The sequence below is a fragment of the Schistocerca serialis genome, chromosome 2 (genome assembly GCF_023864345.2).
Source record: "Schistocerca serialis cubense isolate TAMUIC-IGC-003099 chromosome 2, iqSchSeri2.2, whole genome shotgun sequence".
NCBI lineage: Eukaryota > Metazoa > Arthropoda > Insecta > Orthoptera > Acrididae > Schistocerca > Schistocerca serialis.
Genome location: NC_064639.1, coordinates 85,352,258 through 85,368,770, shown reverse-complemented (window position 1 = coordinate 85,368,770; position 16,513 = coordinate 85,352,258). Strand labels below are relative to the sequence as shown.

The 16,513-nt window shown below is 44.7% G+C and overlaps 1 protein-coding gene across 1 annotated transcript in view; it reads left to right on the top strand.

Annotated features, from left to right (window-relative positions):
• Window positions 1–1,791: 1,791 nt before the first annotated feature.
• Window positions 1,792–16,513, top strand: part of LOC126455744 (Down syndrome cell adhesion molecule-like protein Dscam2) — a 192,788-nt gene continuing 178,066 nt past the window's right edge. The window contains exons 1-2 of the mRNA XM_050091512.1: window positions 1,792–1,820; window positions 8,344–8,475. Of these exons, the coding sequence (XP_049947469.1) occupies window positions 1,792–1,820; window positions 8,344–8,475 (161 nt within the window). The remainder of the gene's footprint in view (window positions 1,821–8,343; window positions 8,476–16,513) is intronic.

Here is a 16,513-nt window from a genome sequence, read left to right as displayed (position 1 = left end):
TCATGAAATATGCTATTTGTTGTGGGTTGGGAAGAGAGCCAACACCGGGTTACAAGAGGAAGCCGAAAGGCACGCGTTTTAGCTCACGCAGACTGGCATGAGGTCTGGAACAGGACAAGGAAATTAGAACTTAGAAAAAACGGGCGTAGCTGGTGGAATACTTAACTTTAATCCATAATGGTGAACGTCGGTCTGACGGTACATGCATCACAAGATCAATAGCAACTGATAATGGCGCCTTGCTAGGCCGTAGCAAATGACGTTGCTGATGGTTATGCTAACTATCGTCTCGGCAAGTGAGAGCGTATTTTGTCATTGAACCATCGCTAGCAAAGTCGGTTGTACAACTGGGACGAGTGCTAGGAAGTCTCTCTAGACCTGCCGTGTCGCGGCGCTCGGTCTGCAATCACTGATAGTGGCGACACGCAGGTCCGACGTATACTAACGGACCGCGGCCGATTTAAAGGCTACCACCTAGCAAGTGCGGTGTCTGGCGGTGACACCACACTATTCAGTACCGTTCAACCGCACGCGAGCTATGTGCCGGACATCCATCACGTTGAAGTACATCGCCATTCTGTCATGCAGCGAAACATCTTGTAGTAACATCGGTAGAACATTACGTAGGAAATCAACATACATTGCACCATTTTGATTCCCATCGATAAAATGGGGGCCAATTATGCTTCCTCCCATAGTGTCGTACCATACACGTTCAATTTGTCGCAGCCATTTTTCCGGTGCCTAATAGTACATACTATGCCGGTTTACGTTACCGCTGATGGTGAATGACGCTTCGTCGCTAAATAGAACGCGTGCAAAAAATCTGCCATCGTCCCGTAATTTCTCTTGTGCCCAGTGGCAGAACTGTACACGACGCTCAAAGTCGTCGCCATGCAATTCCTGGTGCATAGAAATATGGTAAGGGTGCAATCGATGTTAATGTAGCATTCTCAACACCGACGTTTTTGAGATTCCCGATTTTCGCGCAATTTGCCTTCTACTGATGTGCGGATTAGCCGCGACACCATCTAAAACACCTACTTGGGCAGCATCATTTGTGGCAGGTCGTGGTTGACGTTTCACATGTGGCTGAACACTTCCTGTTTACTTAAATAACGTTACTATCCGGCGAACGGTCCGGACACTTGGATGTCGTCGTTCAGGACACCGAGCAGCATACATAGCACACACCCGTTGGGTATTTTGATCACAGTAGCGATACATCAACACGATATCGACCTTTTCCGTAGTTGGTAAACGTTTCACTTTAACACGGGTAATGTATCACGAAGCAAATATCGTTCGCACTGGCGGAATGTTACGTGATACCACATGCTTATATGTTTGTGACTATTACAGCGCCATCTATCACAAAGCGAGAAAAGTGGTCCAACTAAAACAGTCATATTTCTTTACGTACCACACGAATATGTAATAAAAAATGGGGGTTCCTATTTTTAAAAAAATGCAGTTGATATCCATTTGACCTATCGCAGCGCGATGTAGCGGGCCAATCTGGTTTCCCCCTTCAAGCTAGACGAGTTTCGTTCTTCGTAGTTTTTTCGTTTGACGCTTATTTCGTGAGATATTTGGCCCGGTCACTATCAATGGACCACCCTGTAAATGCGTATGATCTGCAATACTCGATGTTATTTATTATAAATAATGTATTGTGCCGCTTCTCCTGTCGAGATGCTTGTAGTTGTCAGTGTTGCGTTCTACCTATCACGAAGTGTGATTAAGTGATGTTCTTGTACAGACTGTTTCCTAACACATTTCCGGTTCCGGATGCTCAAAGCATATCAGTCCCGTTCCAGGTGAGACCACCTGCGGTAGTGGCCTAATATTAAATCCCCAAAGTGGCCCCAAATAACATGGACTGCATTGTAGTTTACGTTTTTCCCTGCACGCCAAGTCTTGAGGTCGCACTTCACTCCGAATATTTGTCACGTCCAAAAAAACAAATGCCCACATTAAAATAAAACTGTTCGATGATGAACTTTAGAAAGCACACTACAACATTGCCGCTGAAACATCTTCAAACTACAAATCATCAGCAAAAGAACTGCTGTAATACAGATCCAATTATATTCTAAAACTTTCCATAATGCCTGCATTGCGCTGTGTATTCCCTGACTATCATTGATTATTTAGTTGAAATTAACCACAAACAAAACATAATATTGGCCTGGCACAATATCGTTACAGCGCCGAAGCGCTCTAACAAATATGCCTGAAAAGGCCGCGGAATCGCGTTTTCGGGGTTCTTGGTGCTCGGTTCCTATTTGAGCTAGGAACGTGGGGCAAAAGTTTTTTGATTTATCCGAGGCCAGCAGCCATTTTTATTGCCATCCGTCGTACTATAGCTATGTGACAGTATACTCCAGTATAAAGCAAGGTTTCAAGGTTTGAAGGATGAACCGGAGCTGGCGACCAGGCAAATTGGGGGAAAGGATTAATTCCTCTCGACAGAGGTTTTAATTTGGCTGAAGTTAATGCTCAGTTAATGGCACCATTTTTATACGCACTTTATATGCAGATTTTACATGCATAAACAGTCATTCGTTCGAATTTAATGCGCAAAATTGTCACCATGAAGTAGTTTAGGACTGGAGCGAGACTGATGGCTCCAATTTGGTTCAACGGTGTATTGGGCCTTGGTCTAATGAAAGTTTTAACTGTCTGAAAATAACTCTTGCTCTTCGTTTATATTTTAAAAGCAAAAAACAAGCTTTTCTGGGAGGTTTTTGAAGCGTGCCACTAAACTTGTACGAATTGGTTCAAACTTTGCAAGTTTGTAGATAAACAGATAAATTCAAAACGAAATATTAGTTCTCCAGGAACCTTTATCCGCTGTCAAGGTGGGATGTTTTAACTTTTTTTGGGAAGTTTTTGAAGCGCGCCTCTTCTATACTTTAAATTTGTACAAATTGGTTCAAGCTTTGCACGAAGTTAGATAAGTCAGACAAAACGATTTTTTTATAGAATAATTGTTGTGTACATAGTTCCGTGCAGTCAGCGCATACACAACTTTCCCAATAGAGTGCGCCCCAGTAAGCACAGCAGCGCAGGCGCAGCGCTCGTCCATCTCCGCACTACGACATGGCGCTGTCTTAGAGACTGACCAAATTCTGCTTCGGCCGATCCGCGTATTAATATGTAACGCAGCCAATGAGATTGCTGCTGCCGTAGAACATTTCCTCCTCGCGGATCACACTCGCGCAATTATACATGAACGCGCGAGGTATTATAACGAGTGTACAGACCTCCAATTAGTCAGTTTGCATTAGTCTGCATTAGTCTATAGTCAAGTTTCAGTCTGCGCCTAATAAGATTATCATATTCCTGTACATAGCCATGAAGAGAAATGTATAGACACTTTGTCAAGTATCAGAGATATGTGAGAATAAGATTAACGTACCAAGACCAATGGAATTTCAGATTGTCAATTGTAAACAGCATCCAGAATCAAGTTAAGTAATTTCTATGATTTTTATTATTTTAATAGATGTGTGTGAAAATTAATCAAGTTCTGTTTAAAGTTGGTCACCGTCCATCTGTTACTCTAAGAATGCAAGTGGCATTTCTATCGTCTGACCTAACGGCAGAAGATAAACACTCCACGATAAGACTACGAGACATATTCCTGACACTCGCCTACTTTGTTAGAGCGACAAGTCAAATAATCTGATGGTGTGTGTACCAAGCGTGTTACAGTACACACACCACAATAATCTTTATCTGTTTCAAGATACGATGGTTTAAACTGGAGCTAAATTTAGCACGTAAAATTTGTTGGTATGTCAACTGAAAGTACGGAAACGGTTTAATGTCAATCAAACAAATAAAAAATGCACTTTTAGGGTAAAATTGACAGCTAACTTTCAGTAATCTACCAAAAAAACACGTTTTTTGTGATTTTTGCTTCTATTTTCCAAGCTTGTGAGACGGTTCAATTTTTGTAAGAAGACATATATATATATATATATATATATATATATATATATATATATATATATAATGGGTTATTTCATGAAAGCCTTACACTTCGCCACGATATGAGCAACATAGTTCGAAAGACAGTCAAGGTAGCTCTGCCAGCTCAATCGTCATCCGAGTCATCAAAAATCTATATCGGTTGCCAAGCCATGGCGGTCTAATATCCAAATTATGGTAGAGTGAAATCTGGAAACCAGAATGAATAACGCTCCTTTCGTAGCACAAAAAAGGTGAATATGTCCTGGGCAGAGACGGGATGTAAAATGAGACGTATCTGGCAGCTTCAAAGACATTTAAATCAAAACATCTTGACATATTAGCGCTTTTTTACGAGTTAACCCTACTCCTCCAGCACAGTGGCTTCTCTTGGACCCACCCCCTGTTGAGGGGTGTAAGACCAAACGCACACAAATTTATGTGCTTCTATAGGATGGGTTGTATCTACAGTAGGAAGTACCTGGGAGTGGGGTGCATTTATAATAGCAAGAATCCCAGAGGAGGGATGCATACATCCTAAACATTAATGATATTTTATAACATATTACATTACGTGCCAAATATCATGTTGGATGACATGACGACATATGTTATGTCATACGACATGACATCTTGTAGCAAGTTTTGGGAGTTTTAGCTCTACAGTGTAGACAGAGAGTGAGCTTTACAGACCTTAATCAGATGGTCTTGTAGGGGTATGAGTAGGGTTTATAGGGTGTACAGGAGACTTAGTGGATGAAGTTTTGATAGGGAAAACATCTCTGGAAATGAGTTTTGATGTAAAGTAATTTTGGAGTTCGGATGACATTCAGATCTTCCACGTTAGGGCACACAGACACTGTAGACGATGAGTTCTTACCTGTGTATGGGCAATGTTTAGAATACTCGTAGTCAGCTTCTCTTCTACATAATAAAGTACATCCTCGTCAAAGTTGAGAGTTTGTCGTGTCCATGGCATAACACAGTCAAACATTCTAGTCGTGGATATGATGTGTTCAAAGGTATCCGGGCACATGGCTGAAAATTACTTCGTGGCGCTCTCCATCGGTAATGCTGGAATTCAATAAGGTGTTGACCTCCCCTTAGCCTTGATGACAGCTTCCACTCTCGAAGGCATATGTTCAGTCACGTGCTGGAAGGTTTCTAGAGGAATTGCATCCCGTTCTTCACTGAGTGCTGCGCTGAGTAGAGGTATCGATGTCGGTCGGTAAGGCCTCGCACAAAGTCGGCGTTTCAAAACTTTCCTAAGGTGTTATGTAGGATTCAGGTCAGGACCCCGTGCAGGACAGTTCAAATGGTTCATATGGCTCTTAGCACTATGAGACTTAACATCTGAGGTCAGCAGTCCCCTAGACCTAGAACTACTTAAACCTAACTAACCTAAGGGCATCACACACAGCCATGCCCGAGGCAGGATTCGAAGATGTAACGGTAGCAGCAGCGCGGTTCCGGACTGAAGCGCCTAGATCCGCTCTGCCACAGCGACCGGCGGCAGGCCAGTCCATTACAGGGATGTCGCTGTTGTGTCACCACTCCGCCACAGGTCGTGCATTATGAACAGGTGCTCGGGCATATTGAAAGAAGAAATCGCCACCCCCGCATTGCTCTTTAACAGTGGGAAGCAAGGAGGTGCTGAAAACATCAATGTAGGCCTGTGCTGTGATGATACTGCCACGCAAAACAACAAGGGGTACAAGCTTCCTCCATGAAAAACACGAGCACAGCAGAACACCACCGCCTCCGAATTTTACTGTTGGCGCTACACACGTTGGCAGATGACGTTCACCGGGCATTCGCAATACCCACACCCCGCCATCGAATTGCAACATTGTGTACCGTTGTTTGTCAGTCCACACAATGTCTTTCCACTGTTCAGTCGGTCCGCAGCTCGTGGTCGTGCGGTAGCGTTCTCGCTTCCCACGCCCGGCTTCCCGGGTTCGATTCCCGACGGGGTCAGGGATTTTCTCTGCCTCGTGATGACTGGGTGTTCTGTGCTGTCCTTAGGTTAGTTAGGTTTAAGTAGTTCTAAGTTCTAGGGGACTCATGACCATAGATGTTAAGTCCCATAGTGCTCAGAGCCATTTGAACCATTTGAACCACTGTTCAGTCGGCCAATGTTTACGCTCCTTACACCAAGCGACGCGTGGTTTGGCATTTACCAGCGTGATGTGTGGCTTATGTGCAGTCCCTCGACTATGAAATCCAATTTTTCTCACCACCTCTCTAACTGTCATAGTACTTGCAGTGGATTTTGATGCAGTTTGGAACTCCTGTGTGATGAAAAATGAAATGATCGTCTGGCATTTATTGGCCGGGATATTCCCTTCGGGGTTCGGCCGTCACTTCGGCGACTTGCGTGTCGATGATGATGAAGGACACACATCACCCAGTCCCCTGTCGGGAATCGAACCCCGGCCCTCTTGCGTAGTAGACGGTAGACCCTCTTCCACCGTCAGCGGTCTCTGTCAATCAACAGACGAGGTTGGCCTGTACGATTTTGTGCTGTACGTGTCCCTTCACGTTTCCACTTCACTACCACATCGGAAACAGTGGACCTAGGGATGTTTAGGAGAGTGGAAATCTCGGTACGGACGTATGACACAAGTGGCACCCAAACACCTGACCCCGTTCGAAGCCCCATTCCGCTCTCTCACAATGTCTAATGACTAATGAGGTCGCTGATGCGGTGGAATTGGCATTAGGTGGCAGTACACTGCACCCAATATAAAAAACGTATGTTTTTGGGCGTGTCCGGGTACTTTCGAACACATAGTGTGCTAGTTTCTCCCATCGTTGTTGTAGTCGGACGAACGTTCTATGTGATGTAATAATTACAGCAGGAACTGACTGTGGCACCCCGTTCTCAATTTATGTACATACCGTGAAATGGAAGATTTGATAGTGATATGCTCTTCAAAACTAATTTTATACGCAACTGGTACATTTCTGGACATGTGAACCATATGAAAATTTTATCTACTCTCTGTAAACCTCAGAAGCCTGTGACTGGAGTTGTCAAATACATTGTGTTTTATTTAAATGGATAGGGTTTCGATAACCAACATTTTTGGGCTGCTGAGATTGAGGGAAATATGTGAGACGGAAAAGAAATTTGGAAGCTGATGGAAATGGAATCCAGGTGTCACTATGTGCTTTTTTATGTGATATCACTGTCATATCTTTGACAGATACTTTTCTGTGTAGGTTTATATGTGTTTGAAGATATGGAGTAGAGGTTGATAGGAAGGATGATCAGGACGAGAGGCGGATGTAGTGAGAGCGTTAAACACATAGTATAATGAGCTACAAAGGTTTCAGGAGGCGAGGCTTGTTATGACGAACCAAACACAGAGACTTTGGCGGCCTTGAGACCAGACACAAATGAAGGTTGATGAAGTACTCAGCAACACAGATAAGTGACGTCACAGACCACAGGCGGTGGTGGAGTTGGTGGCACAGAAGACAGGCAATGGTGGTGATCGATAGCTGTGGCAAAGGAGCAAATGATGACGAGTATATTGATTAAAATGGATGACGTAGTTTCAGTCAAACATGAACATGATCCTAAGATGTTCATTCACTCCTAGAGTGAAGGAAGGACCCTTATCACTGGGATGTACAGTTGTACTAGGCAGTGCTTTGGCACAAAAGCTGAGCAGTACCGCAGGTTCCATTCAGTAAGGACAGTGGCGGCGTTGTCGTCACCGTCTATCGCTGAGTTGGCCTAAGTCGATCCCTGACAGTTGCAGTGGGCTGGGTGCAGCAGCTTCGAGCGCTTCCCTCAGTCAACAGCGTAACGTGATTTTGTCAACCTCTCTAAGGCAATGCCCCAGTGTTGTCTCAGCTCTGCTGACGATTGTTATTTTCGCCTGCAGCCATTTGCGTTTCACAGTTGAATGCTGGCAACGTCACTGCGAGCTGTCGGCGATCTTCTCATGCTGTCCCGGCTACAGGTTAGTTTATGTCTGCAAAGGCTCCAGGAGTGCGTCGCTGGAATCGTCAGAATCCCAGTGGGGCACTAGACCGTAACTTTTGTGTTGCCACTTGCTCTAGATTTTGGACACATATCGACTGCAGGGGAACGGTCTCTCTTCGGAAGTTTTGATATTAAATATTTTCGATGGTACAGGGTAGACAAAGTTTCTTTCAAGATAGATACTCCAACTTACAAAGGGGACAGATGACCCTGTAGTTTGGTCCCTTTATACCCCAAACCAACCAACCAATCAACTTACATGTTGGGTTGCCTATCTTGAGGGGCACGAAATATTTTCGGACCCACTTTGAATCTGCGCACCCTGGACAAGAGAACATTGCAGCTGAGTGTGCCTCGTCGTGTTCCAGACTGCTGGTGACGTCACCGCAGAGCTCGGTGCCGCCGCGCATCACGGATTCTCGCAGCCACGTGCAGGCCCGCTACAGGCAGCCCGTGGAGCTGCCGTGCGCCGCCCAGGGCTTCCCTCTGCCCTCCTACACGTGAGTACCACGTTTGCCACTTCTCCTACCATTACGAAAGTGGACATCAAGAGATGCGATAACATACGCCATCTGCACTACAAAGAAGGTAGGACATGCTGTTAAATCCACTCTGCTCAACGCATTGCGATGTACATTGGTTGCTCTGAAGCCAGCCCTTATATTAGTGACCTAGGTGCTACAGTTAACCTGTATAAAAACCATCCAACAAAATGTGTAGTTAATGCCAGAGACCTCAACCACTACAGTAAGACCAATGACCATAGGCAGGTACTAGCGAAGCAAATACACTCCTGGAAATTGAAATAAGAACACCGTGAATTCATTGCCCCAGGAAGGGGAAACTTTATTGACACATTCCTGGGGTCAGATACATCACATTATCACACTGACAGAACCACAGGCACATAGACACAGGCAACAGAGCATGCACAATGTCGGCACTAGTACAGTGTATATCCACCTTTCGCAGCAATGCAGGCTGCTATTCTCCCATGGAGACGATCGTAGAGATGCTGGACGTAGTCCTGTGGAACGGCTTGCCATGCCATTTCCACCTGGCGCCTCAGTTGGACCAGTGTTCGTGCTGGACGTGCAGACCGCGTGAGACGACGCTTCATCCAGTCCCAAACATGCTCAATGGGGGACAGATCCGGAGATCTTGCTGGCCAGGGTAGTTGACTTACACCTTCTAGAGCACGTTGGGTGGCACGGGATACATGCGGACGTGCATTGTCCTGTTGGAACACCAAGTTCCCTTGCCGGTCTAGGAATGGTAGAACGATGGGTTCGATGACGGTTTGGATGTACCTTGCACTATTCAGTGTCCCCTCGACGATCACCAGTGGTGTACGGCCAGTGTAGGAGATCGCTCCCCACACCATGATGCCGGGTGTTGGCCCTGTGTGCCTGGGTCGTATGCAGTCCTGATTGTGGCGCTCACCTGCACGGCGCCAAACACGCATACGACCATCATTGGCACCAAGGCAGAAGCGACTCTCATCGCTGAAGACGACACGTCTCCATTCGTCCCTCCATTCACGCCTGTCGCGACACCACTGGAGGCGGGCTGCACGATGTTGGGGCGTGAGCGGAAGACGGCCTAACGGTGTGCGGGACCGTAGCCCAGCTTCATGGAGACGGTTGCGAATGGTCCTCGCCGATACCCCAGGAGCAACAGTGTCCCTAATTTGCTGGGAAGTGGCGGTGCGGTCCCCTACGGCACTGCGTAGAATCCTACGGTCTTGGCGTGCATCCGTGCGTCGCTGCGGTCCGGTCCCAGGTCGACGGGCACGTGCACCTTCCGCCAACCACTGGCGACAACATCGATGTACTGTGGAGACCTCACGCCCCACGTGTTGAGCAATTCGGCGGTACGTCCACCCGGCCTCCCGCATGCCCACTATACGCCCTCGCTCAAAGTCCGTCAACTGCACATACTGTTCACGTCCACGCTGTCGCGGCATGCTACCAGTGTTAAAGACTGCGATGGAGCTCCGTATGCCACAGCAAACTGGCTGACACTGACGGCGGCGGTGCACAAATGCTGCGCAGCTAGCGCCATTCGACGGCCAACACCGCGGTTCCTGGTGTGTCCGCTGTGCCGTGCGTGTGATCATTGCTTGTACAGTCCTCTCGCAGTGTCCGGAGCAAGTATGGTGGGTCTGACACACCGGTATCAATGTGTTCTTTTTTCCATTTCCAGGAGCGTAGGAGCAAATGATCTCAGAATACACAGCGAAATACAAAACTGTCTTATTTTTGCACTATTATAACACGATGACGCTCTGATAGGACTTCGCCCGAGTGATCAGCACAGTGGGTTGGGTGCCCCACCCTGTATGTGCCAGCGCAGAGAGAACATTTACTACTTGTTTTAGTTTCGCTTACAGATGTGCGATCCGAGCCTGCCACGTCTGGGGTGGGTTGTAGATTAGTCGCAGGAATTGTGCACTCGAGGTCCTAACATCGTGTCATGGAATAGGCTCTTAAATTATTATTCACATCAATATGGAGCACACGTTTGCAAACACACTACTACTAACGATTTCGGGGCGAAATTGTACCCATTTTTTTCCTTTCATCCAGGGGTGTAAACATTAATATTTTTATTAGTGACTGAGGAAAGTATACTGGACAACATTATATTAATATTTACTTTATTTGTAGACCAGTATTTAATAACCTTTCCACATTTCTCGTACATGAAATGAATGTAAATCTGAGATGCAGTGCTACCAAACGTTGCATCCTGACCTCCACCAACATCAGGCACTATAGCCTTACCTTATCTGTTGGCTGAAAATAACACCATGCTAGTAGCTTATGCCACATTGTTTTCTCTCTTTCCATCCTTGTCTCGTGGCACGTTACGCTGATCGTCAAACTCAGTTCACTTCTGCCACTATTCACCTACCTCAGTTCTGTAAGGTCGTGGTATCCTACATGCCGTGTACTTACGCGAAACATGAATAGAGCAAATGATGTAGCTGGAAGTGACTGTTCAAGACGTGTAGCTGGAATGAGTATATTGACCTTCAGCGAAATGAAACCACAAGATTACAGTTTCACTGTAAAAATTGAGCTCGTACTCAACTTTATATCATCGGAAGCACAATCCTACGTCTCGTACAAAGTCAACCTTCTCTTGGTCGTATAACTTAGCGCATAAGAATTGAACACCAAATAAATGATATAAAGTTCAAAAATAATGCGGCAACCAGTCTCTCAATATTTGATAATTCACAGCCCCTTAACCTACACCATTTCATATAAATAAGCGGTCGTGAGATCTGTTGCGTGGAAGGATACAAAGTCGTCCAGAATTCGGCGCAATAAATTTGGTTGGAACTGCCTTTCCGGTACTAGCAGCGGTACAGGAGCCGTGTTTGAAGGAACGATGCAGTGGGTATTCAAAGAGTTTACAAACGTAGCAGGCTCGATAAATAATGAAGCAGCCTAACTTATAACAGGGTTTGGACCAAAATATGGAAATTCCGCGATAAATTCGTGCTTGTACATAAACATGGATGTTAATCAAGCCTGCAAGTTCCGACATTGTATTAGACCACGAACACCACGTGTGCAGTGTCATCAGTATATTCCAAGTGTCAGTTGTGATCAGAACAGTATTCTGTTTAGCCGTAACTGAATTACATCGGAGCTAAGTGAAACACAACGTGGGCAAACTGTTTGTGCGCGTATGGTCGGTGCCTCCATAACCGAGGCGCCATATCGAGGATTTATACCATACACAGAGAAACCGGAAAAACACCCGCTAAATCGTAATACTGACGAAATTGTGTGTTGAGTGATCGTCGCAGACGGTCTAGAATAGGTTGTGACAAGAAAAGAGAGGACGGCAGCTGCAGAACTGAATGTCGCACCCGCGAACCCTGCCAGCACCAGAACAGCACCAAGGGAGCTCCGTAAGCAGGCAATCTCAGGGCAAGCTGGAATTCCAAAACAGGTCATCAGTGATGCAAATGCCTGTTGCAAGAAAACCCGCTGCCGAAGCCATGCAGCCTGAGCTACAGAGCAATGGAAGGACGTCATTTTGTTAGATGAGACAACTGGAATAGTCACTGAAAATTTTATGTATCTGCTAGGATGTGGGAGGGGGAGAGGCTGAGATAGACAGGGGAAAGGAGGGACCGACAGGGGACTCTGTTATTTTGCTGCCCAAATACCAAAACTCATCGACTATTTTATCATCTCACTTATTAATCCAATAACCTCAGAATCGCCTGATTTATTTCGAGTACTCTCCATTACACTTGTTTTGCATTTGTTGATATTAAATTTACATCCTCTTCTAAGCATAATTTTCTGATTATGAACTGTAGACGGTGATCGAGGAATTTGCGAAAAGGTAATAAGTTAAGAAGATGGGAGCTGTATGAGTTTCAATGGAAGCATCAGCAACTGTGGAATGAAACAGGAGAATGGAATACAATAGAAGACAAATGGATAACTTTGACGGATGAAATAGTGAAGGCAGCAGAGAATCAAACAAGTAAAAAGACATGGCCTACTGTAAATTCTTGGATATCACAGGAGATGTCGAATTTAACTGACGAGAGGAGGAAATAAAAAAAATGCTGATCTTGAAGTAGACGAAAGCAAAAACAACCGTCTAAAAATGACACTGACAGGAAGTGCAATGTGTCTGGGTAGGAATGGCTAGAGGACTAATGTAAGGATTTAGAAGCATATTTCACTAGGTAACAGATAAGATATCGCCTACAAGGACATCAAAAAATGTTCAAATGCGTGTGAAATCTTATGGGACTTAACTGCTAAGGTCATCAGTCCGTAAGCTTACACATTACTTAACCTAAATTATCCTAAGAACAAACACGCACACCCATGCCTGAGGGAGGACTCGAGCCTCCGCCGGGAACAACCGCACAGTCCATGACTGCAGCGCCTTAAACCGCTCGGCTAATCCCTCGTGGCCTACAAGGACATCAACGGGGCCTTTGGAGGACTTTGAAGCAAAGAGAAGCAGCTGTATGAATATAAAGAACTCGGTTGGGAAACCGTTCCTGACTAAAGAAGTGAAAGCTGAAAGGTGGAAGAAGTATATAGAGGGCTGTACAAGGAAGATGAACTTGTAAGGCAATATTATAGAAATGGAGGAGGACATAGATGAAAATGAACTCGGAAAATGGTACTGCGAGAAGAATTAGACAGATTACAGAAAGACCTAAGCCGATAAAAGACCCGTGGACTACACGAAATTCGCCGGCCGGTGTGGCCAAGCGGTTAAAGGCGCTACAGTCTGGAACCGCGTGACCGCTACGGTCGCAGGTTCGAATCCTGCCTCGGGCATGGATGTGTGTGACGTCCTTAGGTTAGTTAGGTTTAAGTAGTTCTAAGTTCTAGGGGACTGATGACCTTAGAAGTTAAGTCCCATAGTGCTCAGAGCCATTTGAACCATTTTTGAAGTACACGAAATTGACTCAGAATTGCTGATACCTTTGGAAGAGCAAGCCGTTACGAAACTATTCCACTTGGTGTGCAAGATTACGGGACGGAGGAAACACCCTCACACTTCAAGATGAATATAGTGATTCCAATTCCAAAGAAAGCAGGTGCAGATAGATACTATATTACCAAACTAACATGAATTACACTGAAGAGCCACAGAAATTGGCATACCTGCATAACGTCGTGCAAAGCTTCCGTGAGCACACAACGTGGCATGGACTCGACTAACTTCTGAAGTAGTGCTGGAGGGAACTGACACCATGAATCCTACAAGGCTGTCCATAAATCCGTAAGAGTACGAGAGGTGGAGATCTCTTCAGAACAGCACGGTGCAAGGCAGCCCAGATATGGTCAATAATGTTTATTTCTGGAGAGTGTGGTGGCCAGCGGAAGTGTTTAAACTCAGGAGACTGTTCCTGGAGCAATTCTGGACGTGTGGGGTGTCGCATTGTCCTCCTGGAATTGCCCAAGTCTGTCGGAATGCACAATGGACATCAATGGATCCATTTGATCAGACAGGATGGTTACGTATGTGTGACTTGTCAGAGTCGTATCTAGATGTATCAACAGTCCCATATCACGCCAACTGCACACGCTCCATACCATTAAAGAGCCTCCACCAGCTTGCACAGTCCGCTGCTGATATGCAGGGTCCATGGATTCATAAGGTTGTCTCCATACCCGTACACGTCCATCCGCTCAATACAATATGAAACGAGACCCGTCCGAGCAGGCAACATGTTTATAGTCATCAGCAGTCAATGTCGGTGTTAACGGATCCAGGCAAGGCGTAAAACTTTGTGTTGTGCAGTCATCAAGGGTACAATTCAGAAATAAAATGGTTCAAATGGGTCTGAGCACTATGGGACTTAACAGCTGAGGTCATCAGTCCCTTAGAACTTAGAACCACTTAAACTAACTAACCTATGGAAATCAAACACATCCATGCCCTAGGAAGGATTCGAACCTGCGCCGTAGCGGTCACGCGGTTCCAGACAAGCGCCTAGAACAGCTCGGCCCCACTTTCCGGCAATTCAGAGATCAATCGGACTGTTTGCCGATGACAGCATTCTTTACCGTCCAGTGAAGTAAACAAAAGGTAAAAACTAATTGCAATGTGATTTAGATAAGAAATCTGAATGATGCGAAAAGTGGTAACATTGAACAATGAGAAGGGTGAGATCATTGACATGAGTACTGAGCGAATTTTACTGACTTTCTGTTACAGAAGAAGTGACACAAATTTATTCTCAAATTATTTAGGAAACTACGCTATATCGTTCCCAAGCCGGAGACTCTAGTGATGAGGAAGCAGTGGAGGAGTAAAAACGTAATAAAAATCTCTCCAGCTGGCCCAGGACAGAGCTTGTTTCTAAGGTGAGAGTGACGACCTCAACAGAAGTGGAAGCCTAGAGAATGGACGTCGAGCCGAAACTCGAAACTTTCTTTGTCACAATCGTTCTTTAAAGAAGAGAAAATCTGCGACTTAGAACGAACACTTAACATTTTGAGAATACTGTACATTTTGGAAACTGCTGATTGGTCAGCAGTAAACCAGACAAAATAATCCTTTGAACCACATCCCGTAAGGCTGTTTCAATGCAATTTCGCAAGGTATTGTTGGCTCCATTACCGTGGTACACCCTCCTTGCAACGTGAAAATAAAATGTACGCAGAAAATAACGCATATAGGCCAATAAACCAATAAGTACTGACATCCAGAAAAACTAAATAAGTCGTGAAAAGTTGTATGAAATGTAATGTCCGAAATTCCCCGAAATTGTCTGAAAATTTTAATCAGCACAGGTAGGTAAAGAGAGACGATTCAATAAACGGAATGGTGAATATCCTTCGCACAAATAGACTAGTGGAAAGAGACAGACAAAACCGATAAGAAATTTTTGTCTCAACACTATTTCATCTCATGTTAAGAAAAATCTTCCGAAACTAGAAACATGCAATTATCTAACAAACTGATCGTATAGCAATCTCGTAACTGATTCTCCAGGACTTATTGGATATTGAAGCTCACAAAGGAGGAAATATTGACGAGGACCACCGCCTAAGCCGTATGAAATTAGATCTGACGCCTCGACTTCTCGAATGTGTCATGGAAAAGTACTCCAAACGTGGTGAAAACTGTTTTCAGACCTTAAAATTAGCCCTTTAATCACTAAATAGAATTAATGTTACGATAATATGCTTATATTCTTGGAGACTACATGGCGATTCTCTGTTATGACGCTGAACAGCAAGAAGATGCTATAAATTCTTAAGGAAACAATAGAAAGAGTAGGTCTCAAAACATCATAAGAACCTTTGCACCCAATATTCTTGAAACTATATATAGAAAATTCGACAGAGTTTTTCATTTCACATATTCAGACGATATCATTCAGGAGTCAAGCACTTGAAACATTGATTACAAAGCCTACTGGCTTTCAGAAGACATCTGCAACAAAAAACGACTACCACACTACACAAATAATTGGACCATTACTACACGGTCGTCATTTCATAATCTCTTAATGAGGTTGAAACACGCAGTTTAGATGGGAAGAGAAACATTGACGTAGTCTAAAACACAGTGAACGGAAAGCAATCAGAAAGGTTTTGTGTCCAAAATACTCAGAGGAAGGAACATACCGACCAAGAGCAAAAACTTAAATTGAGAAGTTTATCGATATTTCTTCAAACATGAAAAACTTAGGTGGACGCTTATTAGGCATATTAAAAGAATAGAACAATCACTTTAACATGATAATTTGCGCAAAAAGCAGTAAACCTAAAACTGAGATAATAAAATAGTCTGCAGCAATAACAGAAGACTTGATAGAAACAGGAACAATGCAACAGAGACCACAAAAAAATGTAGGTAGAAAATTCACAACTGGACTCTAGGCCAAGCAGAAAAATTTAGGAAGCCAGGAAGCACTTAGCGTAGGAGGAGAGATCTCATGAGAGAATGAAGAAAAGGAATAAAGAAAAGGCAGAGATGTTCTTTGTTGTACTTGGCACGGTTGAGTAGGGCGTAAACGTGATTAAT